Below are 27128 nucleotides of genomic sequence, written 5' to 3'. Positions count from 1 at the left end.
TGAAGCAGAAGCAGAGCGAGTTTTCGTTCTTTAGAAATAAACTCGATCTTTCCTTGCAAATTAAGCGGACGGACAGACGGATATGGCTAGATCAACTCGGCTGTTGATGCTGGTCAAGAGAATGGAAAAAGCCTGCTTCCTCCATTTGCATAACACCAATATAATCTTTCTAACCATTTTTAATGATTTGTAGGCATAGAAACTAATATTTTCTTTGCAACATTTGATTACTTTTTATTCGTTTTGCGGCGGCTTTTTATAGTCCGTATCGGGAAGAGGGTACCTCTGCTCACTGGCCAGCTTGGCGGCCAGCGTTATCTGTGGCAATATGTTGCCTCCCTCGGGCACAAAACCGTAATTATCGGCCTTGTAGTTCACCACCACCTCCTTGCCGTCGGCATCGAAATATGAATAGGTGCCGCTCACCTCGAGGAACGCATCCCCAGTGCCTGCATTCTGCACCACGGCCGTCTCCTCGCGCCTCGTGCCATCTTCGCCCTGGTAAAAGAAATGATACGAGCCATCCTCATGCTTCTCCTGACCCGAATCCACAATAGCCACTGGCGGCACCGTTGTGCTCGTATGATCGACATCGGCGGGCGCGGCCAAAGCGCCAACCAGACACAGGCCAAAAATGCTAAGTAACTGCACCAAAGGAAGTGGACGCATTAGTGGACGCAACCAGGAGAATGGAACATTTGCGTCTACTTACAATCTTCAACATGCTGTTGCTGTTTGTGCCGCTGCTCTCTACGGTTTGAGCCTCTGCAGCCGATTAGTCGCCTTTTAAAGGGCAAGCCAACCAAAATCACAAAAAAAAAACCCAAATAATTATTTGTGGTCATCATCCTTACCGGTTTTCGCTTGTGACATACATTAAGTCGCAAAATTTTTGTAAGCTGAAACTCGTTCTAAGAATTAATTTCATATCAATTAACTGCATGTATACGCCTTACAATTTCTGGCGATCAATTTCAGATCATCCGGCCAGATACATACATACACAGAGCCCATAAGTACTCGGGTATTTATGAGTATTCCTGGCTATTCATATTCAGTTTGTTCTCGCATTCCTTATGCACTTGTTTACTTTGCTCTTAACGCCAACCCAGTTGCGCTTCAGCTTGCATTCATTATTTAGCATGATTATATGATTATGGTTTGATGCGGTTCGCCGATATTTCTGCATGCATTGTTTCCCCAACGTTTTTATTTTCAGCTTTTCAATTTGGTTTCTTTTTAGTTTTTGAACTTTTTGTATAGAATTGGAATTATTGAATGCTCACGAATTTCGCAACCATCTTCGTCATTTTTCAGCAAAAACTGTTTCGATTTTTCTCGAACAAGCGATTTCTCAATTGCCAATTGTTTATACGAAAACTATAAACAAATCTGTGCTTCTTTGCACCGCTTCACCTCCTCCACCAACCATCCCCCCACACATTTTCTAACATTTGAGCCCTCACCGCCCGATTGTTATTTTTGGCTCAGCTCGTGCGGGAGCACTAATTTTTCCAGCCCCTGCAAAATACAATGCGTTCCACATAGACCAGGCCAAACCAGGGCGATATTCGAGGTGAGAGCGGGGTCTGGGGCCGAGTACAAATCGAAATACTTAAAGGTGCCACATGCGCTTCGGCTGCGTTTGGTTCGATTTTCGATTCGGTTTCGTGCCTTTTGTTTATGCAACAATAAATTATACATTTAATTTCATTTCATTCGAAATGCTACAAAAATATCAGCGCCTCAGATTGGGGGTGGTATGTTACTAAATATACACATTTTTATATTTCCATATATTTATAAAGACATACTATATATGCAGCGATTTCAATGTGCATAGCCTTCAATATATAATGTATAAGGTAACTGGAAATATTACTTAGATATAAGTGTGTTTTAATTTATTAATATGTATGCATATATATTAGCTTTATGGCAGTATCGATCGGCTATATTTTTTGGAAATATGTAATTTACAGGTTTTTTATCTTTTTTATTTGAAACTGAAGTATAATTACGTTCAATTTGTTATACTTAAGTTTATTTATTAAATTTGGGAGTTAGTCACAGACAAAAAACAATTAATTCATATTTATAGAAACTGTATTGTTCCAGATACACAATTGGTTTATTTTTAGAAATATTTCAAACATATGGTTATAAATCTAAGGCAAGTATTCCCTACATTTGTTTTTAACATTCAAACTCAATATATAAATCGATTACTGTGCATGCTTGAAAACTAAATTTGAAACGTCAATACGGCAGATCTAAGACCAAAATTCATAATTGTATGTTATAAAAAGAATATAAATAATATTTTCATAGACACATATTTCTGTATCTATATATCAAAAGCTTTAATGAAAAAACAATATATACATATATTATATACATATATATATATATATATATATATATATATATATGAAATTTAAATGATTGAATATGATAAAGTGCTGCTCAAGTATATTGTCCTTGCAAAACGAACGCATAAAATGCTTTATAGGGCGGAGATTAATGTATTCATTATTAAAATGAATCATTAGATTTGGCGTAAAATTGTCGACATGCGTCGTTTAAGATGTCTGCTTTGATTAGCGGGTTACAAAACATTTGCATATAAGTATTTAAGGGATGCACTTGAGAAAATATTTATAAAGGGCTACTCACCAGTTGTTCTCTATTTGTATGATTAAAATTTATTTTCTTTTAATAGATTTTTAAACAGATTGGTTGAACAAATTCATAGTAAATACGCCTTTTTCCCTTTCCTGTCGTTGCTCAATAAAACGCCAGTAAGCGGAAAAAGACAAATCGACTAGAACTTTATAGATCAAAGATAGATTATTATGCCATACAATCAACTTATGTATACTTTCATATAGACCCTGCCAAGGCACATTGCGTTGGGTTGTTAGATTAGAAAAAAAGCTTTAAATTCGTATTTGAATTGAATTAATTGAATTTGCCATGATTGATTTATGCATGGACTGGCGAGGCTGGAAAACTGTGCCAAGAGACTCTGCGCTGCCTGTTCGCAAAAAGCCGAAATATTCTGATCATCGACTGCTCAAAGCATGCCATACAAAAATAGTTTTATTTTTATAACTGTGCGCTGGTTTGTTTCTTTATTTTTTATTTTCGTTTTTGTTTTTTATGGACTTCCCCCACATACGCAGCATGACATCTGCCAAAGAGCACACAGCTGTCTTCCCATGCCGCACATATGTACATAGATTCTACATATGAATCTCACGTACTATCTATTTAGATATATATAGTCAAGGAAGTTGTAAACTACGCTCTGTGCCTATTAAATTGTGATTTGTTTCATTAGGCAGCTCTATGCCTTCGGCTCCACTGCCAAAGACAAAGGCCGCGAAAAATTGTGAAAATTGTGAAAATGTTGGGAACTTTTGTGCAGGGGGGGTAAACAAAAATGACGACATGCGAAATCCACTGAGAAACGCAACGCGTTGGCAAAAGTTTGAGAGCAAAAATTCATGTATACGATAAATAAAATAAAGATGAAAAATTATGAAAAACAGGCGGCAGCACTGAGACGAGTGGATGTTTTTATTTCTTTCATTTATTTTTTTTATTCCTTTTGGATATTTCGACGTTTTTAACGGAAAATATTTTTAGCCAAAGGCAAAGCAGAGTTGAGTGAAAATATTGGAAAGCCGAAAATTGTCTACATATATGAATGTATGAGCGTCGGCGTATGTGCACGTATATGTGGTCTATATATGTGCATATGGCAACTTGGCAACAAGCACAGCGCCCACTTCCGTAGTTCAACAGAAACACTTCCTACCAAATATCCTGACATTCATGAAGCACTTTCGGTTTACATATTTAGCGCAACGCAACAAACTGCTATTTTGATCTCCTTAACTTTATGCATTATTTTGAATATATTTTTGAATATTCCTTATTTTTTCTTCTTGAGTTTAGACAAAAAACTATAGAGCACCGATCCGCACAGGCTGACGCGTCGCGACACACTGCACCTACGCTCCAAAATTTTGAAAACTCTAGGACAGCCAAATTGTTGAAAAATTCTATTCACAAAACAAAAAAGTATAAAAAGACTAAGAAAAATAAAAATATTGAAATGCCGACACAAAACGAAACGTACTGTAAGAGATGGAAAACATTTTCGGGAACGGTGCGAGCGAGAGGCCCAAATGGACCGACCAGCGAGCGAACGGCCCGGAACTCAAGTGCACGAACGATCCACGAGCACGGCAATTCATGTTCGATGCTCAGCAGCTGGCCTCCCATGGTCTCACAGCAGCCTACCCCTATACCGACCGCGTCCCTACATGACCCCACCTCTATACATCATCTCCACCCACACACACGTTTCCGCTGCCGCTGCCGCCGCCGCCGCCGCCGCAGCTAGTGCTGCCGTCTTGTGGCATAGAAATTGTTTCTAAAAACGGACAAAATAGCTTATTAGGGAGGAGTCCCATTCCCAGCCAGAGTGCCACATCCGACGGCTGCAGTTCACGTCAAAGTTCAAGCGGCCTGCACTCGACTGATTAGTTAGCAAAAGGAAGACAGAATTCTCTTGCCGTTGTTTAGGCTAAACATGCACTGGCCACACCCAAGAGCGGCCCGTGTATCTGTCAGTTCTCAGCAAAAATAAACAACAACAGCAAAAACAGTCCAACGAACAGATCATCAGGGAAAAACAAGAAGAAAATAAACCTACAAACTGAAAAATGTTCGCCTGGAATATGAATTTTTATTCTCTAAACATTTCGTATGTTTATGTTTTCGGGCGGCGGATGATCTGGCTACTGCTGCGGGATTGCCGGGCTGCTGCCGTTACCGCTGACTCTGCTACTGCTGGTGCTCAAGTGCGCTGCTGTTGCCGCTGGAAAATCGGAAAATGCTCAGTTATACGTACTGCCAGCTTCCATTTAACTTTCTCTCACATTGTAAACATTTCACTTGACGCGTTGCTAAATTTAACATCTCGCTTCACAAAGCATACAAATAAATTTCGGAAATAAACAAATTAACACAAAGAATGATACAAAACGAACATCTTATACCTGCGGTTTCTTTTTAAGGTGGAAATTAACAAAAATCAAACGAAACCAATACAAAATTGCAGTAAGTTCTTCTGAATTTATGAATAATATTTATTGTGTATATACCATGAACCGAACCTTAAACCGAATTGGACAAGGAATAACCAAGCCTAAAGGCAAACATTTTTTTTCATTTCATCAATTAATATATTAGGTTCTTTAAAAATATTAAAGTCTCTTTCTGATTTTGTATATATATATTCTTTATCAGTATCAACAGCCGAGTTGATATAGCCATGTCCGTCTGTCCGTCTGTCGTTTCTATACTTTTCTCTCAGTTTTAAAGCTATCTTTATGAAACTTTGCAGAAGTCCCTCTTTTTGTTGCACGCAGCTCATATGTCAAAACCAGCTTGATCGGATCATATAGCAGCCATAGGAAAGATCGGTCGAAAATTAAGTTGTATGAAAATAAAAATTGTTTGTCAAGATGTCTTGACCAAATCGGCATTTATCAGTTTTACGATGCTCCTCTTATATATGCAAAATCCTATAAAGATCAGACCACTATATCATATGTCGATAGGTCGAATATTAATTTGTATGGAAAATTTTTTTTTAATTCATTCAAGATATTTTGATTAAACACGGCATTTAAAGATCTCACTATGCTCCCTTCATTTTTGCAAAATCTTATTTACATCGGACTACTATATCATATATCTGCCATAGGAACGATCGGTCGAAAACTAGGTTTTTAATTAAAAACCGTTTTTGTATATCAAGATACCTTGACCAAACTTGGCATTAACTATTTTCCCTGTGCTTCTTAGATACGGGCAAAGCACTATAAGCATTATGAAAAGGTTCGGTCTGCAAGGGTATTAGATCTTCGGCGTGCCGAAGATAGCCTTCTTTCTCGTTTTTTTTTCGATTTATATGGTAGCTTAAAGTGTGTAAATGCCAAAGCCCAGAACTTTGCCTAAAAAAAATAATTTTTTTTTTAAATTTTAGAAAGAAGGTATCATAAAATGTAATAATTTTTGATCTGTATATACTTACAAAATGAGAGCTAAACTAACAGAGTGTAGGCATTAACAGCTTCAAGACGTGATAAAAAGTGGATTCGAAATCGATTTTTTGATATAAACTTGAGCTTGAGCGACGTTTGTAAAGTATTTCATACTTTTTAGTCTCTGAGCTGAACAAGCAGACAGACAGATATGACTAGGTAGGAAAATAAAAAATCCATGGGGATCGCATCTGTTGCCTTCTGACTAATGCATATACACACAACTGTTACACCCTTTCTACACATTATCAATAGACTCAGGCTTAAAAGTATTTTAATGTTTATTTGACTATAAATAATTTGAGTGGTTTATAGTTTTATTGAAAACTGCATCAAAAATGTAAAGAATCAAAGACCTAAGCCAGCTTCCGGAACCAAAACTTAAGACCGACACATTTGCTGTCATATATATATAAAGCTATTTTAATTTTGAAATATAAATCAAATTTTTTAACCTCACTGATATTGTTTTCGAATTGAATATAAAGTATATATTTGTAAAACTATGTGCCTTACATCCAGTTGTGATCATATATATGAGCTTTAATAGCTGTACTTTTTTATTGTATTTGTTTTTGGCCAATTTGCTTAAATCAATATGGACGAATTGAAGGCAGACGTGCAAGAGATATCCGAAACATCCAAAGATAACGAGCTCAGTATCAAACAGAAGAAAGATGTCATCGAAAATATTTGCCAGCGACTCAAAGTGGTCGCGGTCGATGTGGATAAGGTACTCAGAGCTAAGGAGCTGTTGTCTTCCTTGCAGCGCCGCAAGGCATTCATAGATCTGATCGGCCAGGATGATGATGGCAGTCTTCATAAGAATCCCGAGGACTTGAAGCGGCTGACATCAATTCACAGCCTGAAAATAATGTCTTATGTGCCGGGCGTCGATAGCTTTAGCGACGATTTGCAAATGTACGAGAGCATCAGCGAGGATATATGCCAAATGCCCTTTGATGAAGAGCGTTGGGGTAATTTTTTTGCTGGCTACCAGATACTCAACGTACCGGAAACCCTCAATACAAATGAGAACGGCAAGTGCATTGAGCTGGGTTGCGGGAAATGCGATGAGAATCTGTATATGTATTTGCGTGAGTATATTGGATAGTGCGCCACAGCTAAGGATTACAAAATTTCATTATATGACTTAGATTCCGGCATACGCTGTTTTTTAATCGATCTTTTTCGTGGACCGCTACGGGAAAATCAGGATATAATTGTGCAGCTGCGCGAAGCCGAGATAGCTGTCTCGAAGGAGTTTGGTTTTCCTGTTACCTCCACCATTATAGCCAAGTTGTCGCCGCGTCAACAATACACTGGCTATTTGGATATGGAGGAGTGCGATACCTACGAAATGAAAAGGGGATACAAAACTATCCTGACTGCTGATCGCAATTATTCCCTGCACAGTAGAGCGGATATGATTTATGTGAATGCCCGTTTTCTGCTCGCCGATGTTCGTCAGTTTGATATCATCCTCATTGGGGAAGATATACAGTTGATGGTGCGCACCGTACGCCAGGACCATCTCAAATGTTGCGTATGCCGTGGGGGCACGCTGAGTTCCTTTATGCCGGTGCTCTTCCCGGCACGCTGCAGTAAGTGTCGCTTATCGTACGAGGAGGTGGAAGATTTAACATTTGCCCGCGAGGTGGGTATCAATGTGGTGGTATCCTATATTGCTGGCACTGTCCAGTATATAAATAATCTGGAGAAAGTCATGGCATCGCTGCAGTGTGAAAATCTCCGACTGTACGCCCGGGTCGTGCTGAACGAGATTGAGGGCTGCGATGGTGAACTGAACTGGGTCGCTGAACGCTACGATGGCCTGCTGGTTGAGCTGGCGGAGCCAGCCATAGTGCCAGATATTATGCGTATGTGTCCTAATGCCGAATGTGTCTTGCAGCTGGCACGTAAGGCCAAAAAGCCCATCCTACTTGATACCTGGCCCATAAATGAGCAGCATCTGCGCGTTGATCCCGCCCACTACTACTATATATTCTTTTATCCGGATAAATATGTGGTCAAGTGCAATCAGTCCCGGCAGGTCTTTTACTTCAGCTTCTGGCAGAACGCTATTTTCGATCAGATTCTGCCGGTGGCTCTGGCTAAGATGCCCCACTGCGACAGTTCGCATACGGGTGCCGATGGCCTGGCACGAGCCGTTGTTACCGCCTCCTTGGAGGTGAATGCCAAAGCCATTGTTGTCTGCGGCGTGACCACGCGTATGGTGCAAAAGATTTCTCACTTTCGCCCGAAAGCGCCAATTCTATTTGTCAGTCACATGCGCTCCGCTGAGGACTATGTATCCCTGTATCATAATGTTACCATGCTCCCATTTCGCACCACCTACTTTGTCAACCATCGACGCAATGCCTTTCGCAAATCAATCCTTGCCCTTGCCTATTTGTCCTCACGCAAGATTATCGATCAAGGCGATCAAATCATATTGGTTTATAACTATTCGTCGGGGACAACATTCCCGGAAAAGTATCTTATCTATAAATTTGATAAAATTAACTTTGTGCAACACCTATCCGGGTCCCTGTTCCCACAGGATACAGAGTGTGTCTTTTGCAATGATATGGAGGGCATTTATATATATACTCATTAGCGATTAGCACAAAAGTTTATCTTGGCTATAATCATTGCATAAATTGAAGTTCCAGTGACAGAATTCAGACATTACAAACATAAATTGAATTACTTGTTACGAGAAATCATGTATTGATTCGGAATGTGTTAATCTTAAATTGTTATCTAATATGTTGTATTATAGAAATATACATGTACATACATTATAAACAGATCGATATAATACGATCACTGCAAAAATCCTCCGACGACTGTACATTTAAATAACAAGCCTAATCCTATGCCTATGAGGATAGTTGCACTTCTTTTTCTCTATATACAGGGTATATAACGTTTACGCGAATATTATCTTACTTTGGTGTGCACGTGGCAATAAGCATAAATTAGCATTTAAATTGATCGTTGCATAAAAAGCCATAACAATTGTAACAAGGTTAATATGAGCTTGAGTTCAGGGCAGCCGCTGAAGCGCACGAATTGTTATATGCTCGTAGGCAGCCTTCAGGGTGGTATAACAATAGCCAGCCATTCCATTCATTTCGGCCTGAAAATTGGGTCCACCCGTCAGATCATCGAGCAACGCCAGCTCAGCGCCCAAATGCGGCACAGCGGCACGCAGCATTCCTAGCATGGAGAGCGGTATCATGTTGTCCGCATTGAGCTGTGCGGTATTTGCTGCAATATAATAGAATATAAAATGAATGGATCGCTAATTCGATAGCTTAGTTAATTATACTCACTTGCCATGGCATGCCCATATGCCTCCGATAGCAACTCCATGCTCCGCTGTATCACAGTCAACATATCCTGGGGACTAAATTTCTCCTGCAGCTGCTTCAGGGTCTGTACGGCCTCTTCGAATTTCGTGTGTAGCAATACAGCGTTGAGGCAACTGCAAATCAGATCAAAAATAATTCAATGAAAAGCAGTTAAATGTCAGCGGCAAAGACTTGTTTTTGGCTACATATACATATAGGTACGGTCATTAAGGCACTTTGTTCGCACAATCTGATAAGTAGAAACAAAGCCACAAATTAACAAGCCCACAAATTATTTTTAACTATAGCTATCAGTTCACTAAACGTTGAAATGTAGTACACGTAGATTCAAGTTGCGAGGTTCATCTAGAACTTAGGACTTACCAATTTATACGGAATTTCGAATCTAAATTTCTAGCTATATGTGGCAGCTCATAGGTTATTACATTGTTTTTTTTTTTTTCAGATTGACAATTTTCAATAAAATTTCTCTATGCATTTGTAGCCAGCTGGTTCAATTTAAATCTTGAAAAAAATTAATTATCTTTAAAATTAATATTTTTCAATACAAAAACTAATTAAGCTGACCTCGCACTTTTTAAGCAGGTAAAAAATTCCATTATACAAATAACACACAAATTGTAGGACTGAGAACCTACCCATAAGTATATATATTGCACTCAAGCATGAAAAGTAAACAGAAAATAAGCATTATTAATACATTTGTTTACCTGTCATGACCAAGCAGCTGGACCAGTTCCTCATCGTTTAACTTCTCGGCATGGTTTAAGTTCTGTCTATAAATTTCATCCTTGCGATTGTATTTGTTGGCATAGAGCACAAATAGAGTTGAGTAAATGCCCTCGGATAGCACCAATGGGTAGAGAAGCGTTATGTGCGAGATCACCTCCCTGGTGCTCTCGAGATGGCAGTAATCCTCGGGCAAGGCGGGAAACATTTTACGAACAAAACGATACATACGCCTGGATATAGATTCCCATTCGCGCATCGCCTGTTTGGCCAGAATGGACGTGGGCTTCACCTTCCAATATCCGTACGAGTAATGGAAACAATTGGCAATGCGCTCATTTAGCGCATACAGCGGATGATAACGATCCTTGAAGGCCTGCTCTAGATACAGCCGGATGCAGCTCACATCGTGTTCACTTAGGGTGGACGCCATGCCAAAGCTTGGTACCTGCTCCAGCATTGTGCTGCTTGTGGAGGTTGTCGATGTGATGGAGCAGTTACTATTGTTTCTATGCTTGGATATGTTGTTATTGTTGTTGTGTGCCACGCTGCCAAAGCTGTTGCTCAGATTACCAGGCACTGACTCTCCATTAAAGCTGCGATCCAGTAGACTTTCGTTCATACCAAAGCTAACCAAACTTCTTGTATCTATTGTAGAGTTATGTCCAATAGAAAGCAAGCTATCCGAACGTTGTAGATTGTCTAGTTTTCTGCATAACGTCTCTTGCGAGTGAATGCGACGTGGCGTCGAGCTGTTCAAGTCTAGTGCAGAAGCCTGCTTGCCAGTTACCAACGAAGCCTGAGATGTCGGGGTACTGTTTAATAAAGGCTGGGTAGCCGGCTTTGGTGGCAGCGGGAGACTAAGTAGAATGTTATTGAAATAGTTGCCCGGCTTTGAGGCATCTCGAGAACGCTGCTTGTTCATATATATGGCTATGCAGCTCCACATCTGTGCCGTGCTTAGCGTGGTTTTTGTAGGTTTCTTGAGCGTTCCACCCAAAACGCTAGCCAAGGCGTTGTTGGAGCTGGCCGTGGCACTGCAATTGGCTAAATCCGCCTCAAAGTTGTTAAACAATGCCCGCCATTTGCGATTGTGGTCCACCACCATGCGTCCAAGTGTACTTAAATGAAGCGTGAAATAAGGATACTAGGGAATTACCAACCAGTGATAGTCTTATTTACCTGGGAAATTTTGGAAAGCGTCGATTAAGCGCCAACTCTCCAGTTTGTATGCGCACCGTCTCCCAGCTACCACCGAGATGGCCAAACATTTTGTTGCCAATTAGCTCATAATTATCATCGTCTTCCTCACTAGCGCCCAACGCATTGCCAGCATCGCCGCTGGGCATATAGTATTCACCCCGGCCATTCGGTCCCTGGAGCGTTAGCTCACCCTCGTAGTAGTAATCATTTTCGAAGACAGCGACACCGCTGCCACAGAGATCGTCGGCCGCAAAATTGCCCTCAAAGTAGTCACCACGGTTTGTGATGCAACTGCCGGATCCAGAGCGTTTGTTGTCCGCAAACATGCCCATATATTTGTCACCGCTGACCAGATCCTCCAAAACGCCGTAGCCGTTGCGCGTGTTCGCCACGTACTCGCCCACATAAATGTAGCGATTATTGCGCATCATGCCGTGACCGTGAAAGAGTCCCTCGTAAAAGTTGCCCTCATAAATCTCGCTGTCGTGGGCATCGCTGCCATTAAGCTCGTAAACGCCATAACCATGAAATCGGCCGCCCTTGAAGTTACCTACGTAAACACCTGATGAGGGAATGACCATTTTGCCATAGCCTGCAAAAATTTAATGAATATTATGTTGTAATGTAATATAATTTGGATAGAGATAGACTCACCTTCGATGACGCCGTGGTGCATCTCACCGCAATAGACACTGCCATCGGGATACTCCAAATAGCAGTTGCCATGCAGCACGCCCTTGCGCCAGGTGCCACAGGCCTTAACCCTTGCATACTTTGGATGCTCACGACTATATTCGTAGGCGGTGGAACGTACACTGGGCACTGGACTGCCCAAAGGGCGCCCCAAGGCGGTCACAATACTCGACTGTAGTTGATCAAGCCAAACCTTGCGTGACTCAGTCTTCTTGGTTATCAAACCAAAACTCTTTTCTGGCGTAACGATGCTCAGTTCTAGTTCGCCCTTCGACGAAACCCACAATGCGTTCAGTGGAAACGTGTGCAGCGCATGGCTGCCTAGCTGGCACAGAAAGTCAGAGAAGAGTATAAAGCTGGGGCTGGACATGCTAATGCCAGGGTTGGTTAGTTTTAGCGGCACCAGGTTGGATGTGAGTATGACACGTCTTTGACGTTGCCTAAGGTGGGCAATGCGCGGCGTACACTCCTTGCTGCTCCAGAACTCTTTGGTATTGACGGCCAGTTCCTGGCTAATACAGCTCATGCGCGCAAACTCTGACCAGGCGACACGGTGCTCATCGTATTCGGGTTGGGTCTTCACCAGCAACTCCATGAACTGCATGAACAGCTGATAGATGCCAAACGGCTGCTGAAACAGGCGAGTTAAGTAGCTCTCCTCTCCCAGCTCCGCCAGCGGATTGTGAGTGCTTAATGGCGGTAAGCAGATGGCGACCACCGCCTCGCCAAAGCCATTCACGGAGAGAACATCGCAGTAGGCTCTCGTGTAGCTCTCAAACAGCTCGATATACTCACGATAGTAGCATATAAACAATATATCCGCCGGCTGCACATAGTCCGCACGATAGAAGCCTTCGAGAGAATGCAATGTGGCCGCCACTAGGCACACAATGCGTTCCCAGTTGAGCAGCAGTGGCGCCAGTGCAGGCAATTCCCAAATCATTAATGTCTGCACCGCCTGGCGCTGCTTGAGCAGCAGCTGCAGCTGCGATTCCAGGTGACTGAGGAAGTAGTGATATTGCCGTTGGAATTGACGGCAATTCTGGAGTGTGTATCCACCGGCACAGTGCAGCAGGCGCAACTGCCGCGGCCAAGCGGCTCCCATTTGTAAATGCAGCACTGTCTGTGCATAGGTGCTGGACTGGGATTGGGCCAATGTCTGTATTTGCCCGGCGGCATTTAACAATAACGTACGGTAATCGCCGCAGGTGGCCTCAAGTGCTGTGTGCTGCTCCGGCGTTAGCTGCTCTGCCAAGCAGATTTCCATGGGTGAACTGAGATCCTCACCAAGCTGCTCACGATTGTTGATGCCCCAGTGATAGAGACGTCCGTCCAGTGTCCGTGCCACACTGTGCTGCCTGCCGGCGGCAATACTGCATACACCCATACCATCGAGTTTTTCGAGGCGTGCAACATGCGCGCGTCGTATATGATCACCAGTGCCCAGGAGGCCACCATTGGAGGCACCAAAAGTAAAAAGTTGAGTGTGGAGCAGCGCATATCCTTGATGAAGTAAATGCCGCGTGTTAGCCGCAAAGCTGCGCTCCGAGCTGCCGCTGTGTAATGATTTCAGTGAGCCCCGTTCCTCTTGCATGTGCTCCTGCAGCTGCAGCACATCGTCAGCCAACTGATGCGGTGCCATAAGCAGTACGAAGTGCTCATCACCAGCGGCCAGGTCCAACAGCTGTTTACCCTCCTCGCAAAGGCGTATGTGACGTGGCTGCTCAGCGTTAAACACCTCGCCGCAACTGCCTAGTACATATGTGGCACCCCTGACACTGACAAAGACGACGCCCTGCTCGGAACAGCAAACGCGACGCATGCAGACGCCCTCATCGTGCAGCTCGAGGGGATCAAAGCTAAGTGTTTGCCAAGCATTCGGGCGATAGCTGCCTGCTATTAGTTGCCGTTGCACAGTTCCATTGGCGAGCACCACAAACAGCTGCCGGCTGCCTCGACAAAAATCCACGTCAACGATGTCCGTGCGCATCAGGGTCAGTTCTAAAGTATGCACACTATGCGCCACTATCAGCTTGGCAGAGTACAGTGATTGATCCGCAGTCAGCAGCAGAATCCAATTGGAATCAAATTGGACTGAATCCCCTGGCACAGCCTCGTTTCCAACGCTGCGCCTGCTACCCATGGAGCAGAGTCGTAATGCGGGCGAGCGTGTAAGTGGCGGCACGCCCTTCCATTGCAGCTGCAAAGCGTTCCCTTCGTAATAGATGATGAAGGCTTCACCATTGCAGCTGGCTGCTCCGCTGGAGCTATACATGTTTCTTCCGCTGTGATTGGTATTTGTTTTTGTTGTGAGGTTTCCTTTTGTAACACGCAATTGCTGCTACACTTATTAAGTCCTATTTACACATGGTAATTGCACTATGCCCAACTGCTCAATGTAGTCTAGGTGCACATTTTGACTATTTTTGAACTGATACTTAAGCGCGAATTGATAATTGTGGAATGAGATTAAAATGGTAGCGCTTTAAAAAACTGGCAAATTACCAATAAGTTTTTATTTGTGATGGTTTCGCGAGCAAGTGTGGCCGTAGCGTTTCAATGTTTGTAATACCAATATCAGAAATCAAACACTACCTAGCAAAATTGGGTGCAGAAGAAAAATCTTACGATGGAGTATTGCAACAACAAATAAATTGAATGTGTTTTTTGTTTGTATTGGCTATAATCTTTGTATATATATTATCGCTAGCCCCGCGAGCAACAATTTTAGTTGCAGAAACAATTTTAATACCGTGTCCATCCTTAAGCTGCAATGGTATTAATTTTTCTTACGCATTTTAAAGTAAATCGAACATGGTCACATTGGGACCGCATTAACAGCTGCGCAGCTGGCAAAAATTGTTAATTTGTTGTCTTTTTTGTTTACAGCAACGAAAATGTAGTTGATTCCCCCTTGTGCTTACCATTATAAAACTAACCTTTACAAAAATATTTTGGCACACACCAAAATCAGCTGGTGAGCATAAGAAATGCTTGAGTATACGACCTTAACTAAATCTGTTTGTAGGTCTCGTGCAAGGCCATGGACTCTGACAGTTCAGGGGGCGTAGCGCAGGCAGATGATTCTGGCCTTTTCAGCTGCAATAGTGATATAGAAGATGCAACAAATCATTCCACGACATGGCAACAACATAGAGTGCAGGAGGAGGATGAGGATCCGCCACACGAAGCACAGGAGTCGTTGTATCTGGTCTCACAAGAGCTTCGAAAGTCGCGTAGCGAAGTGGAACGTTTAAGCAAGTCGGAGCAGTGGTATAAACAAGAACTACAGTCACAAAAACACAACCGCCTCGAAACTCTAGAGCGTCTCTATGCCCAGGAGCGAAAATACATGCTGGAAAACCAGAAACTACAACAGGAATCGCAGCGCCTACAAGCAAAATGCGCCGCGCTCGAAATTTGTAGTCTGTCGGCAGAAGCTATTACAACGAGCCCAGCCACGTCAGCACCTGCTCAGCAATGCGGCACGGCGGATACTTTCGAATCGTTTGAGGCGCAACAACAGCAGGCAAGGCTAATGGATCAACGTCAGCTGACCGAAGTGCTGCGTAAGCAAAAGAAACAACTACTAGCAGACATAGAGCGCCTGAGTCTGGAGAATGATAGCAAACAGCTGCAATTGCAGCGGCAGTTGGCCGGCGTTGAGTTGGAGAACAAACACATGACGCGACAGTGCAAGCAGCTGATCGATGAACATCGACAAATGGCACACAAGCTGGAACTGAAGGCGACCACGCTACGCAGTGTCACTGCGGAGCGCGAGCAATTGCGCCAGGTCATTGCAGAGCTCAACGAAACGTTGCAAACACAGGAGCAGCTGCTTGCTCTAAAAGAGCGTGAGTTCTTGGACTTGACGCAGCACTATCAACGTAAACTGAGTAACGAGTGCAGCATTGATGCCATGCACAACTATAGGATGGCTTTTCATGACGAGATCATTGCCAAGACCAGTGAAATAGGCAGCCTAAAACACGCACTTCTCGAGCTGCAAACGGAATTGATGCTCATGTCGAAGCTGCAGGCACAGAACGAGGAACAGCAGCGGCAACTGGAGCAATTGAATTTCCAGCTGGAGGCGCAACAGTTGGAGCAGGCGCTAAAGGACGCCCAACTAACGGATCTGACAACGGAGAAAGCAGTAATCACCAGCCAGCTGCAGGATTCGCAGCAAACACTGCAAAATTTAGAACAACAGCTTAAGCAACTTCAAAAGCAATACGCGGAGACGTGCACCAAATGTGACCATACCAAACGGCAGCTGGAAGTGCAGCAGACCCAAAACGATGAGCAGCAGCAGCAGCTAAAGAAACTGCGTGAACAGCTTCAGCTTTATGTGCTGCAATTCAGTCAGCTAAATGATGCAAAGGCCAAGTTGGAGGAGAAACAGCAACAGGTTCAGACCAAACAACTTATCAGTGAGGGCACCCAAACGATGGCTGTTCAACCCGTGTTGGAGCAGCGCATTGAGACACTGGAGCAGCAGCTAATAGCAGTCAACAAGCAAAAGCAACAAACAGTTTCATTGTTACAGCAACTGCTGCAACAACAAAATGAAAAAATTAGAAATACCCATGAAATGGAGGCCGATTGGAGGCAGCTGCTCGAAGCGCTGCAGGCCACACAGCAAATGGAACAAGAAATGGAACTGCAGCTACAGCAGAAAGCTGATGAGCTGCAGCAGCTCAATAATCTCTTCGCGCAACAAAACGAGCAGCTGCAGCAGTTGCAGCTGCTAAGTCGAGCACATGAAACCCAGAACAGCAACGAACTGCATAAACTTAAACAGGCACAAGCCGCTGATGCGGCTAACGTAAACCAACTGCAGGCACAAGTCCAGGCGCTCCTAAAAGAGCGCGAATGTGCCTCTAGGAAACAACACAGCACCCTGCTGCAAGTGCTGGAAACGGAAACGGGTCGCAAACTGCACCATGTCAAGAATTGGCCGCAGCTGACGAAAATGCTGCGACAAGAACTACGCGCAGCAAAAGCTGCTACGGATTTGCCTATCCTTAAAATGAGGCTAGCCAAAATTGGTGGCAAATACGAACAAGCGCTTTCTAGAATCAAAGTAGGCAATTTCGTAATCGTATTTTCTAATATTATCAATTTTTCTAACTGCTTCCAAAGGTTTTAGAGCTAACGCTGGCCGCCGAAAGAGCTCGCTTCGAGGTTTCAGATTTAGGAAAATCAACGGTGAATTCCACACCACTGGAACCGGCGCATGAAGTTGCCAACCTGATTGATGACTACAAAAAGGTAAGCGACGAATATTTTCTATATATGTAAACTAGGAGGTAACTCGTCCCCAGGTCTGAATAGCCTTAACATACATTTTTGTTACATATAAATACATAATTAAAAGTGCTATTACCTAGCGCACGAGTATTTTATGTAGGAGGGAGGCAGAGTGTGTTTTATGTACAAATCATTGAAAAACAAAACTAGACAGCGGGTAGGCTGAGTGTTTCCAGAAAGACATAAGATTACATTTTGTATTAGAAATGGAGATCGAATGAGAACGCAAAGGGCATGAGAAGAGTTTAATTTTATTAGTGGTAACATAGCTTTTTAATATCAAACTTATAACAATTGCATACAAATCTGTAAAAGAGAGCATGTATGCATGCGTACATAGAAATATACTTTAAACATGCGTACATTCATATTCATGCATGAATTCATCCTTTTATAAACACCTACATACATACCTAAGCAAACACATACTTACACATATAAATGCCATTTCATAAAACACTAATAAGAATAATGTAACACTTCATTTACTGTCGAATTTAGAAGACTTGCAAGGCCAACTTGAATTCATGAGTATCGATGGTGACGACATTTAAGGAGGGGTATATTTTTTTTATTAATATTTGTAGCGCAGCAAAAAGTCAACTTGGTATGCATTTAATAAAAGAGTACTGTGTACATATATACAAACTGTTGCATATCTACAAACGCTTACAAACAAAGTAGATAACCTACCCACTGCTTAATTACAATAAAAATTGTTAAAATGAATGTTAATTATTTTATGTCTTAATGACGAAATTATAACCTTTGCCACTTGGACTGAGTCCATATCTTATCTTTTAAATTGTAAGAAATATTTAATAAAATATTATTTTCCGCAGCTCATTCAGCAAACTGCACAGGAGACAGGTCGTCCGCGCAACAGCTATATACTGGAGCTAATTGATCGCAGTCAACGTAGCCAGCCAAATTTGTGCCAATTAAGCGAGGGCGTAGCCGCTTGCCGTAAGGATGTGCTGGATCTCAACAAGCTGCTGGCCGATCTGGAGGTAACCTCGGCAAGGCAAGAGACCGTGCCATCATTGATGGAGGAGCTGCGCGCCGTGGCCGAAAAAGTTTGAGCCGCAAAATGTCAGTCACATCCCGTAACGTAGTCATTAGCATAATTAGCATATTTTTGTTTAGCTTCATTTTTTTTGTCGTATTACTTAATGTACTTAAATTGATTTCTATGTTTTTTGTGTTATCGTCTTTCCAAAAGCAACTATATGTTCGTTAATCTAATTGTTTGAAATGTGCAACTCTTTGAATATGTCATGTAAAACAACATGAATAACCCACCTAATTGCTAAACACACTTACTAGTCCCACTGTTTTGGTTTAATTCAAAGGAGGTTTCCTTAAAACCTTTACAATTCCCATTCAATTGAATACATTCTGAAGCCATATATTATATATTAATGATCTGAAATATTAAAATGAATCGAATGTGTCAGATTTTGTATAGATATTTTAAAATTTCCAAAATTTATAACCTTTTCTAAGTCAAACCGCAATTTTGTTCGAATGTTACCCACATCATATTTAAAAAACCTCTTAAAGGAACTTGAGGAATCGTCAAATTTTATTCACTCAACGACTTAACTTTTAGTGTAATTCCAATGAGTTTTGATGTCCCGAATAATATGTTGTAAATGATAATGTGTTTTTTTGAATTATCTTTAGTTAACAAAATTAGTAAGAAATTTATTCAATCATATATATATATATATATATATATATATATATATATATATATTTAAAATAAAAATATTTATATAGGAATAGAAAATTGATATCTGTAGATGTTTTCGAATAATGCTAAGCCACAACAGTTGGAGAGCCATAGCCGTTGACTATGTCAAGTCCAATCACATTTCCACCGTTTACAATTTAAATTTAAGCGGCGGTGGCGGCATTGTTTTATATATAAAGCTTAGTATTGTCAACGCCTGGTCCTGGACATTGGCATTGGTAGTGGCTAAGGTTGTGGCCCAGGTACCATAGTCGCAGCGGCCACTTGGGTATTGATAAATGCGTTGAAGGCTAAGCGACCGCCCAGTAGATTTGCACCCAAACGTCGCCCTTCCGTCTTTCTGGCAAGGCACAATCGTTGGCCAAATTCAATTGGCGCAATTTTTCATCGTTCCCAGTGCCTTGAAGGGGAACCGCGGATCCTTTGCTGCTGCTGCTGCAGCTGTTGTTGTCTATTGTGCCTGTTGCTGTTGTTGTTGCTCTGGCAATTGTTCTCCGCGGCGGCTCAAGGTTGTTTATTTTGAAAAATCACCAACTGCTAAGAGATGCCCGGTCCAACATCGTGGCCGTGTGGCGGCCTGGGATTTAATTCAATGCTTGGACATTTATAAATTGCATTCAATTTATACACAACACGAAAGCGTGATTTTTACATTTTTACAATCTGGTGAATAATAGATCAGCTTCGCATTATTGCCGACCGCTTGTTACTGCCCTTTGCCACAGCGGGTACTCGCACTTCTGACACTATGTCGTCCGAAAATATTATAATTTTAATACCAGTGCAGAATCACCCTTCTTTACGATTCGCATGAGCTCAAGTAACACTAATTGGGCCTTGATATCATAGCTAATTTGTCTGCAATGAGTCACTCTCTTTATCTTTCCCTACCATTCTCGTCGTCTCGTTTTTGCACTTTCTCATCTACAATCCCAATCACACTCGCACTCTAAGCCTATTTAAATAACATTTAATCCTGTATAAATAAAATTCATGAAAATCGCATAGAAATTCAATAATCAAGTTATGCTCACGGATGTTAAAAATTTAAGCACTTTGCTTTAGGGTCGGTTACTCATTAAGCTTCAAAAAGGACAGTTTTAATGAGAGGCTTTATAAAACTAATTAAGTACACTTTAACTTTTACAGGGCTCAAGTTCTGTCGTGCCTTCATTCGTTAAAGCTTACAACATTGTTTTTGACTGTTTAGGCTTTAATTTCAGCAACATTTTAACACAAAGATGGCTGCCATCGATTGGTGTTCACCAAGGGTATCAATTGCTTCGATGGAGAGTGCTTTTTGCTGTACATGTCTACACGGATTGGGAGATCGGGCATTGGTCGGGTCGCTCATTAAATTGGTTCTGGGCAAACACTAAGGCCATAAACATTTAATTCTCACCAAAGCGATTGATGCGGTTCGGAGTCGAAGGGTCGTCGGTCGTCTGGTCGCAGTGCTACTCCCAAATTGCAAATGCGACTTGTTAACCTTGAAACTAAGCGGGCAAACGGACAGACAGGCAGACAGACGGACAGAAAGCTGGCCAAGTGCCTGGCAGGAACAGCAGCCAAGACCCCAGCACAGTATGAGGCATTTAGTCAGACGTCGTCGTTGTTGTTCGTCTGCCGATCACTCGTTTGTCTAGCTGCGGCAGTTCTCCAACTCTCGCGTCTTCTGGCTGATGCAGCTCCAACCCCAGCCTAGTACACAAGTATATTGAATAATGCGTTTATGGGCAGATGAATGACACTTCATACAGGCGGTTGTCTGTTCTAGCTGGGCCCTCCTGCCTCCTTCCTTTTGCCTCCTTCCGCTTTCCGCTTTCCGCCAACCTCCTGGCACCAGCCACCAGTCACCAGCCACAAGCCACCCGTCTGTGGTGGTGGCCAAATGGCTTGAGCTGCATTTCTCATGCGTAAACTTCGGCCCCAGGCGGCGGAGCAGCGAGTGACTATTCGTCATATGTGCCTGGGCCATGTCAGTGCTGTGTTTGAAAGAAATTCGTTTAAATTGTCAATTGTCTGGGATCTGTGCCCCTCAAACTGGTTTCCAGCCACTCCTAATGAGGCGCATCAACGCGGGGCAGCACAACAAAAAAAAAAATAAATAAATAAATAAAAAAATACAAATGCAAAAAAAGTAAATAAAATAAACGAATCCAAGCCAAAACCCTTTTAGCATTCAGCTGCGACGGTGGCCACGGTGGCTGCTGTGCGTTTGCATTTAGCAGGCAAACTACATTAAATTCAACTTACCCACACACACACATTCATGCACACACACACACACAGACAGTATGCACATATAAACTGCAACTTTAGTGGCTGTGTGATTCTGTGATTCGGTTTCGGACGCTGATGCGGCTTCTTGTGCCGGGTGTTGCAATGTCATTCGCTGCATTTTATGCACTTTTTGCACTTTACGGCTAGAGGATCGTGAACTTGGCGCTGCCCATAAATAAACTTGTATCTTTGAGATACAAAAAATAGTCATAAAAAAATCTGCAAATAACCCCAAACCAAAAGGCACTTGAACTTTTGAGCTTTTAGCTAAATGCGCCCATTAGGCCAGCTTGATGGCCAGAATAGACCAGCCGGGACCAGGCCAGGCCCTACCAGACCAGACCAGAAGAGACCAGAAGCAGCAGACCATCTTCATTTGGCTTAAAGTACGAGTGGTAAACACACATATGTAAAGCGGCAATATTAAATTTTATATTTAGCGCACGTTTTGAGCCTTTGCATACAATGGTTGGCACCACGGGGGAGAATGGCAGCCCGAACAAAACAGATCTCTAAAAGATGATTTGGATTACCAGATGCCAAAGGAAATCGTGATTGAAGCTTTAAATAGAACAGCGATCAAAGACGCTTAAACTAAGCTGCTGACTATTCAACCATTTAATTGCCAGATCATCGGGCGTATCAACGGATCGAAGAACAGTAAACATTAAATCTGTCAAATATTATTATTTTTATTAGTAAACAATTAACAAGTTATAGGCTTGGCCATACATTCACTTTCTTTTTACATAAATCACAATTAAAGAAGCCTTTTAGACACCCTCTCGTATTCCCCTCAGCAACTCAATCACAGAATCCAACAACAACCCAATGAACTTGCATATCATCGCTTGAGGCAAGAAACAAAAAAGATATATAAAATAACAACAACTGAAAAACACACATTTCAATCTTCTCAACGCTGCTGAAACAATTTGGCCCAATTCAATACAATCATTCCAAAGCATTTAAAGTTCAACTACACACGAAGAGGCGTCCAAAATAATTGCCTGTGAATAGAGAGATGAGAGATGAGTCGGTAGCCATTTCACTGTAGATCAGAAAAAACAATTACGTAGTCTCTACATCGTTCATTATTGCGTAATGCTCTTTCCCAGATTTGAGCCACATGGGCATGTGCTTATCTTGTGCATTGTGGCAGGCTCTAACAAGTTTAACTTTCTACTTAATGATACTTTTACTTTATTTTAAAATCGATTTTTGTCCATTCCATATAGTTTATTAATTCAATTAATAAAGAAAACCTAACAAGAATATTAATAAAAATAAAAATCAATTTAAAAATCTTTCCATCCACACACATCGTCAATGCACTCACCTTAGAAGCGATTCCTGCTCTTTTTTCGTGACTCCCATTTCGGGGTTATTCGACTTTAATCGTGTTTTCAATGGAAAGCGTATTTGAGCTTCAGCTAGATGCTATTGCGTTAGCTTCTGTGCTCGTCACTTTGCTGGGATTATTTAATCAATGGGGCTCGTACACAAAAGGGCATGAGAGCAGCTCGAATGATACTAGAACGTACGCTCAACCACAGAAGCAGAGGCAGGTACATTGATCTCGCGCCACTAAAAGAAAACCGTTAAGATTCATAGATACGCATTCAAGAATTCAATGACCCAACAACATTTTCGGGCCATTGTGTTGATTACGTCAAATGGGGCTGGCGATCTGGGCGGCATTTGCTCTCGTAATGCATTAACACTGCTCAAGCCGCCCAAGTCAATGGCAAATCTCGTTACTTGAAATGCGCTCCCTGGCGCTGGTCTCTGGCTGCGCATGCAAATGCAGCAGTCACAATTGCCGTCGCCGTCGCCGTCGCCATATGAGCTGCAGCCGAAGGCGAATGGGCCCTGTCCGTGGCCATGCAATTTAGTCAAAGGCCCTAACGGCATTTGAGCCAAATGCGTTTACGCATCCGCTATAAACTTGTATATGCCGGCTTGCCGGTTCTAAGCTTAGGTGTTGCTTGGTTTGGTTTGGTTTGCATTGCTTGGTTAGTTGAGTGGCTGGTTAGTTGGTTGTGCTTGCTCGGTCTGTCGGTCGCCAGAACCAGTTATAAGAGCTATAAGCAGGAGCATGCGACAAATGCCGTCCAAGTCAACTGTGACTTCCTTCAGGATGGGACGCGACAGGCACGACACATAGTTAGAGCGACGTCTCTCTGGGCACTCTGGGGTACTGTTAATTGGACTTACACTGGCACGCCCGTTCGGCTTGTCCCCCTCCCCAGCTTCCCGTCCCCTGTCTGGCTGCCCATCAGGCTGTGCGTGGCGCACTTAAACGAGGTTAACTGTACTCACTGCCCAGTCAAACGGGCCAATATGCTTCGCTCTTGCCTCAAATTTAATTTCAACTTACGTCAGCTGTGCTCCAGCTCCGGCTCCGGCTTCAGCTTCAGCTCTAGCTCCATCTTCAGGGCTGCGGCGGTCAATGCACGCATTACCAGTTCTGCTCAGCTTATCAACAGCCGATCGCCAGACCAGCTTTAATTCTATCTCCGATCTCTCTCCTATCTGCAGCTCCAACTTCAACTCCAACTCCATCTCCATCTGCATTGGCCCACCAAGCCCATCAAATCAGCAACGTGACGCTGCCCTTAGGGCCCATAACAGTGTTATGGACATTCCCTGTGGAACTTATATATAACACGGCCATAACATTTGCACCGCAATAATAGTAGTAATAGTAACAGAGAGTGCCTCTAGTGGCTCGGCGGTTGTGGCACCGCTTCATTCATCCAAGGATAATGTTACAGTTAATGCTACGGCCAACTAAGTAATTTAATTTGCAACAGCAACAGCAACAACAACAACGTCGAATTGTTATAAAGTAACCAAAAAAAAAGTATATATATGTATATATACAGACAAATAAAAATAAGAGACAAGAAAGAATGACTATCCTCGACACACAAAAGATTAAATACTCTTCTAGATACATTCTCTACCGAGAATTTCTCTCTGATATAGTGACCGTGACTATTCACTTTCTTGACGATGGCATAATACTAAGGTTAGTTTGCATAGAAGCATACAGACTTACAAACGGATATGGCTATGTCGACTCGACTGCTGATACTGAGAGGCAATATTAAGACTTCAGTGAGGCAATATTAAGGGTTCAGTGATATCACCTTAAATGCGTTACACATTACATGACAAAATTATAATACCCTCTACAAGGGCATAACAATCCAAGCCCAGACAAACAAATGGACAGTACCGCAGACTGCACTTCCTGAGGTGATTTTTGCGACTCGCTGGCTCAGAGCTGGAGATGAGCCCAAAAGGTGATCGTTGCCAGAGCTTTGTTTAAATATCTAACATTATGTTCTGGCTCATAAACTGACGATTTTAAACCCAATAACAACAAACAATGAAAAACGTGCGAAATAACAAGGAGCCAACTGGCAATAAACCAGCAAAAGTCCAGTTAAATGTCTTCAAAGTTCATTCAAATACCCCTAAAGTCAGGCTAAATCAGTAAAAATGTTAGAAGAGCCACTGGGAAATTACTGGGTATGTTTAAAGGCGTATTTTATGAAGGCTGTGATTGCTCGTTCAGAGACTTTCTTCAAAAATGTTCGTTGGGTTTCTACTCTTAAAAATAATAAACTTTGTTAATTAATAAGCATATATGGCCTGCAAACGAAAATGTGCTTAGCTATTCCCGTTCAGGCTAATTCGGACTGTTCTTTATTCTATTCTTATTTATTCTAATTACTTTTTCTGATCAAGATTATTTTTTTTTGCTTTTTGCTATTTAATCGTATTAAATTATATTAGTGATCAATAAAATATATTTAACATTATTAATAAAATCTAATATATAAAAAAAAAAACAATTTATCGGTAATTTCAATAAAACAATTTATCGGTAATTTATGGATAATTTTGACATAATATTTTTAAATTAATTTTTCCAAAAAGGAAAAATGCTAAAAAGAAACACCCTGAACTTTTGATCTTTTAATATTAAATTTAATAAATTAAAAAAATGCTCCAAATAAGGGTCGAATTTGTGAAATCTAATAAATTTAAATCATTTTTTGCTTAAGCAGGTTAACTCTAAATTAAAACCGCTTATCTTAATAATAAAAATATTTGTGATAAATTGAGATTCCTTTGAATAGTCTAACCCAAAAATCATATCTCAAATTCGTGCTCTACTTCTGTTACCTGTAGCAGATCTTGTAGCATTGCGCATCTCTGACAGTCACCGTCGCATCGCGTCGTCCCATTGCAATGATCGGTAAGAGCATTTGAGGCAAGTCGTGTTGCCCCATTACGCCATAAAGCGTTACCAAATGCCATTTGCACGTGAATATTGGCACGCCCCTGGGTTAAAGAAATGCAACACAGATAGGAACAGATCAAATTGGTGCTCCATATTGCTGGGTGAGCGATGGACGATGGGCGATGGGCGATGAGCGATGAGCGTAGCTGATAATGATGATGGGCATGGTGAAATGAAATTGTTGCTTTCGATTTTGGCTAATTGCAGAGTCCATTGAAATGCCTACTTAGGGCTAATTGGTCCCATCGGAAGCGCCGCCGAGACATGGACAAACATTTCACGCTGTGCTGTCATAGATGTTGTAATTGATGCCGCCGCTGTGCCATGTCACAGATGTCAACCAGCTGGCCAGTATATAAAAGCGATTGGAATATATCAAACCTAGGAACAGACCAAGACCAAGACCAAGACCCAGACACGGGCACAGACACAGACTGAGAGTCAGAGTTGGAGTCGGACCTAGGAGCAGATAAAAAGGACGGCAAATCTAACAACTTTGATTGACTTGTGATTTGAAGGCGCGCCTAATTGAAGCGAGGCCAGCCAGCTAGCCAGCCAGCCAGTGAGTGGATCCGGACCGGAGATCGAGACCAAGACTAAGACCGAGACGCAGACACTGACATGCCTTGGAGACTGGACACATGGACACATGACACTGTCTTTCTGTCTTTCACTGTGTTGTTGTCGGTAGCACTGGCAAAATGTTCGTGAGAAATGTCATTAATACGAACGACGTGTTGTGGATGTGGTTCTAGTAACTATTCAAGTACTACGTATGTGTCCATCTTCAGGCAGCAGCAGGGATCTCCACTCCATGTGCTGCATTGTTGCACTTAATTAATGCGAGGCTGCAGGCCTGAGGTTCACTTCATGCACGCCCTCGGCAATCGTGTGTGTATGTGTGTGTGTGTGTGTGTGTGTGTGTGTGTTGCCATATAGGGTCGTGTGATAGGCGTTGGTCGTGTAATGGAAATGCTATAAGGCACTTACACTTAGAACCTGGCGATAATAGCTTAACATTAACGTTTACCAACTGGCACCCTATTGCAATCGGCTGACAAAAGCGTTAAGAAATTATTTGAAACATGCAGCTGCGGTGCTGCATTGGCATCCAATGCGATACCTCCCTGCAACGTATATATACATATATATATATATATATATATCGATATATATATATACAGCCATACATTTTTATATACAGAGAGAAAAACGGAAAGCTTATGACAAGAATTTTCGTAGTTGATTCCAAAATGAAAATGTCCTAGGGGTTTAAGATCGAATCAAGCAAAATATTTTTTTTAAATAAATTAAAATTGAAACTTCTT

At 42.1% G+C, this 27128-nt stretch overlaps 4 protein-coding genes across 4 annotated transcripts; 2 read left to right on the top strand and 2 right to left on the bottom strand.

Moving 5' to 3' along the window:
• Positions 1-234: 234 nt before the first annotated feature.
• On the bottom strand, positions 235-2725 carry LOC115769077 (endocuticle structural glycoprotein ABD-5). Its single transcript, XM_030713793.1, has 3 exons — positions 2677-2725; positions 713-783; positions 235-645 (listed from the first exon to the last, which is right to left on the bottom strand). The coding sequence occupies exons 2-3, from the start codon at positions 722-724 to the stop codon at positions 235-237; spliced, it is 423 nt and encodes a 140-aa protein (XP_030569653.1). The 5' UTR covers positions 725-783; positions 2677-2725.
• A 3875-nt stretch (positions 2726-6600) lies between these two features.
• LOC115766734 (pyruvate kinase) lies at positions 6601-9135 on the top strand. Its single transcript, XM_030710699.1, has 2 exons — positions 6601-7219; positions 7280-9135. Exons 1-2 carry the CDS (start codon positions 6721-6723, stop codon positions 8740-8742), a joined length of 1962 nt encoding a protein of 653 aa, XP_030566559.1. The 5' UTR covers positions 6601-6720; the 3' UTR covers positions 8743-9135.
• Positions 9136-9160: 25 nt separating this feature from the next.
• Positions 9161-14718, bottom strand: LOC115766725 (alsin homolog). The gene is made up of 5 exons (XM_030710686.1): positions 12089-14718; positions 11414-12026; positions 10213-11352; positions 9464-9615; positions 9161-9398 (listed from the first exon to the last, which is right to left on the bottom strand). Exons 1-5 carry the CDS (start codon positions 14400-14402, stop codon positions 9175-9177), a joined length of 4443 nt encoding a protein of 1480 aa, XP_030566546.1. The 5' UTR covers positions 14403-14718; the 3' UTR covers positions 9161-9174.
• A 257-nt stretch (positions 14719-14975) lies between these two features.
• Positions 14976-19137, top strand: LOC115768512 (interaptin). Its single transcript, XM_030713101.1, has 4 exons — positions 14976-15104; positions 15156-17216; positions 17276-17404; positions 18286-19137. The coding sequence occupies exons 2-4, from the start codon at positions 15171-15173 to the stop codon at positions 18523-18525; spliced, it is 2415 nt and encodes an 804-aa protein (XP_030568961.1). The 5' UTR covers positions 14976-15104; positions 15156-15170; the 3' UTR covers positions 18526-19137.
• The last annotated feature ends 7991 nt before the right edge of the window (positions 19138-27128 follow it).

Source organism: Drosophila novamexicana, unplaced genomic scaffold, assembly GCF_003285875.2.
Source record: "Drosophila novamexicana strain 15010-1031.04,08,12 unplaced genomic scaffold, DnovRS2.1 tig00000009-arrow-pilon, whole genome shotgun sequence".
NCBI lineage: Eukaryota > Metazoa > Arthropoda > Insecta > Diptera > Drosophilidae > Drosophila > Drosophila novamexicana.
This window is presented reverse-complemented; position numbering and strand designations above follow the sequence as displayed.

What these genes read in the sequence shown, in the direction of transcription:
- LOC115766734 (XM_030710699.1), top strand. Translation starts at nt 6,721, where the DNA reads ATGGACGAATTGAAGGCAGACGTGCAAGAGATATCCGAAACATCCAAA. An exon ending in GAATCTGTATATGTATTTGC is followed by an intron (nt 7,220 to 7,279) that starts GTGAGTATATTG and finishes TATATGACTTAG; the next exon opens with ATTCCGGCATACGCTGTTTT.
- LOC115766725 (XM_030710686.1), bottom strand. Translation starts at nt 14,402, where the DNA reads ATGTATAGCTCCAGCGGAGCAGCCAGCTGCAATGGTGAAGCCTTCATC. An exon ending in CAGCTGCTTGGTCATGACAG is followed by an intron (nt 9,616 to 10,212) that starts GTAAACAAATGT and finishes TCTGATTTGCAG; the next exon opens with TTGCCTCAACGCTGTATTGC. An exon ending in ATATGGGCATGCCATGGCAA is followed by an intron (nt 9,399 to 9,463) that starts GTGAGTATAATT and finishes ATTATATTGCAG; the next exon opens with CAAATACCGCACAGCTCAAT.
- LOC115768512 (XM_030713101.1), top strand. Translation starts at nt 15,171, where the DNA reads ATGGACTCTGACAGTTCAGGGGGCGTAGCGCAGGCAGATGATTCTGGC. An exon ending in AAGCGCTTTCTAGAATCAAA is followed by an intron (nt 17,217 to 17,275) that starts GTAGGCAATTTC and finishes CTGCTTCCAAAG; the next exon opens with GTTTTAGAGCTAACGCTGGC. An exon ending in TGATTGATGACTACAAAAAG is followed by an intron (nt 17,405 to 18,285) that starts GTAAGCGACGAA and finishes TATTTTCCGCAG; the next exon opens with CTCATTCAGCAAACTGCACA.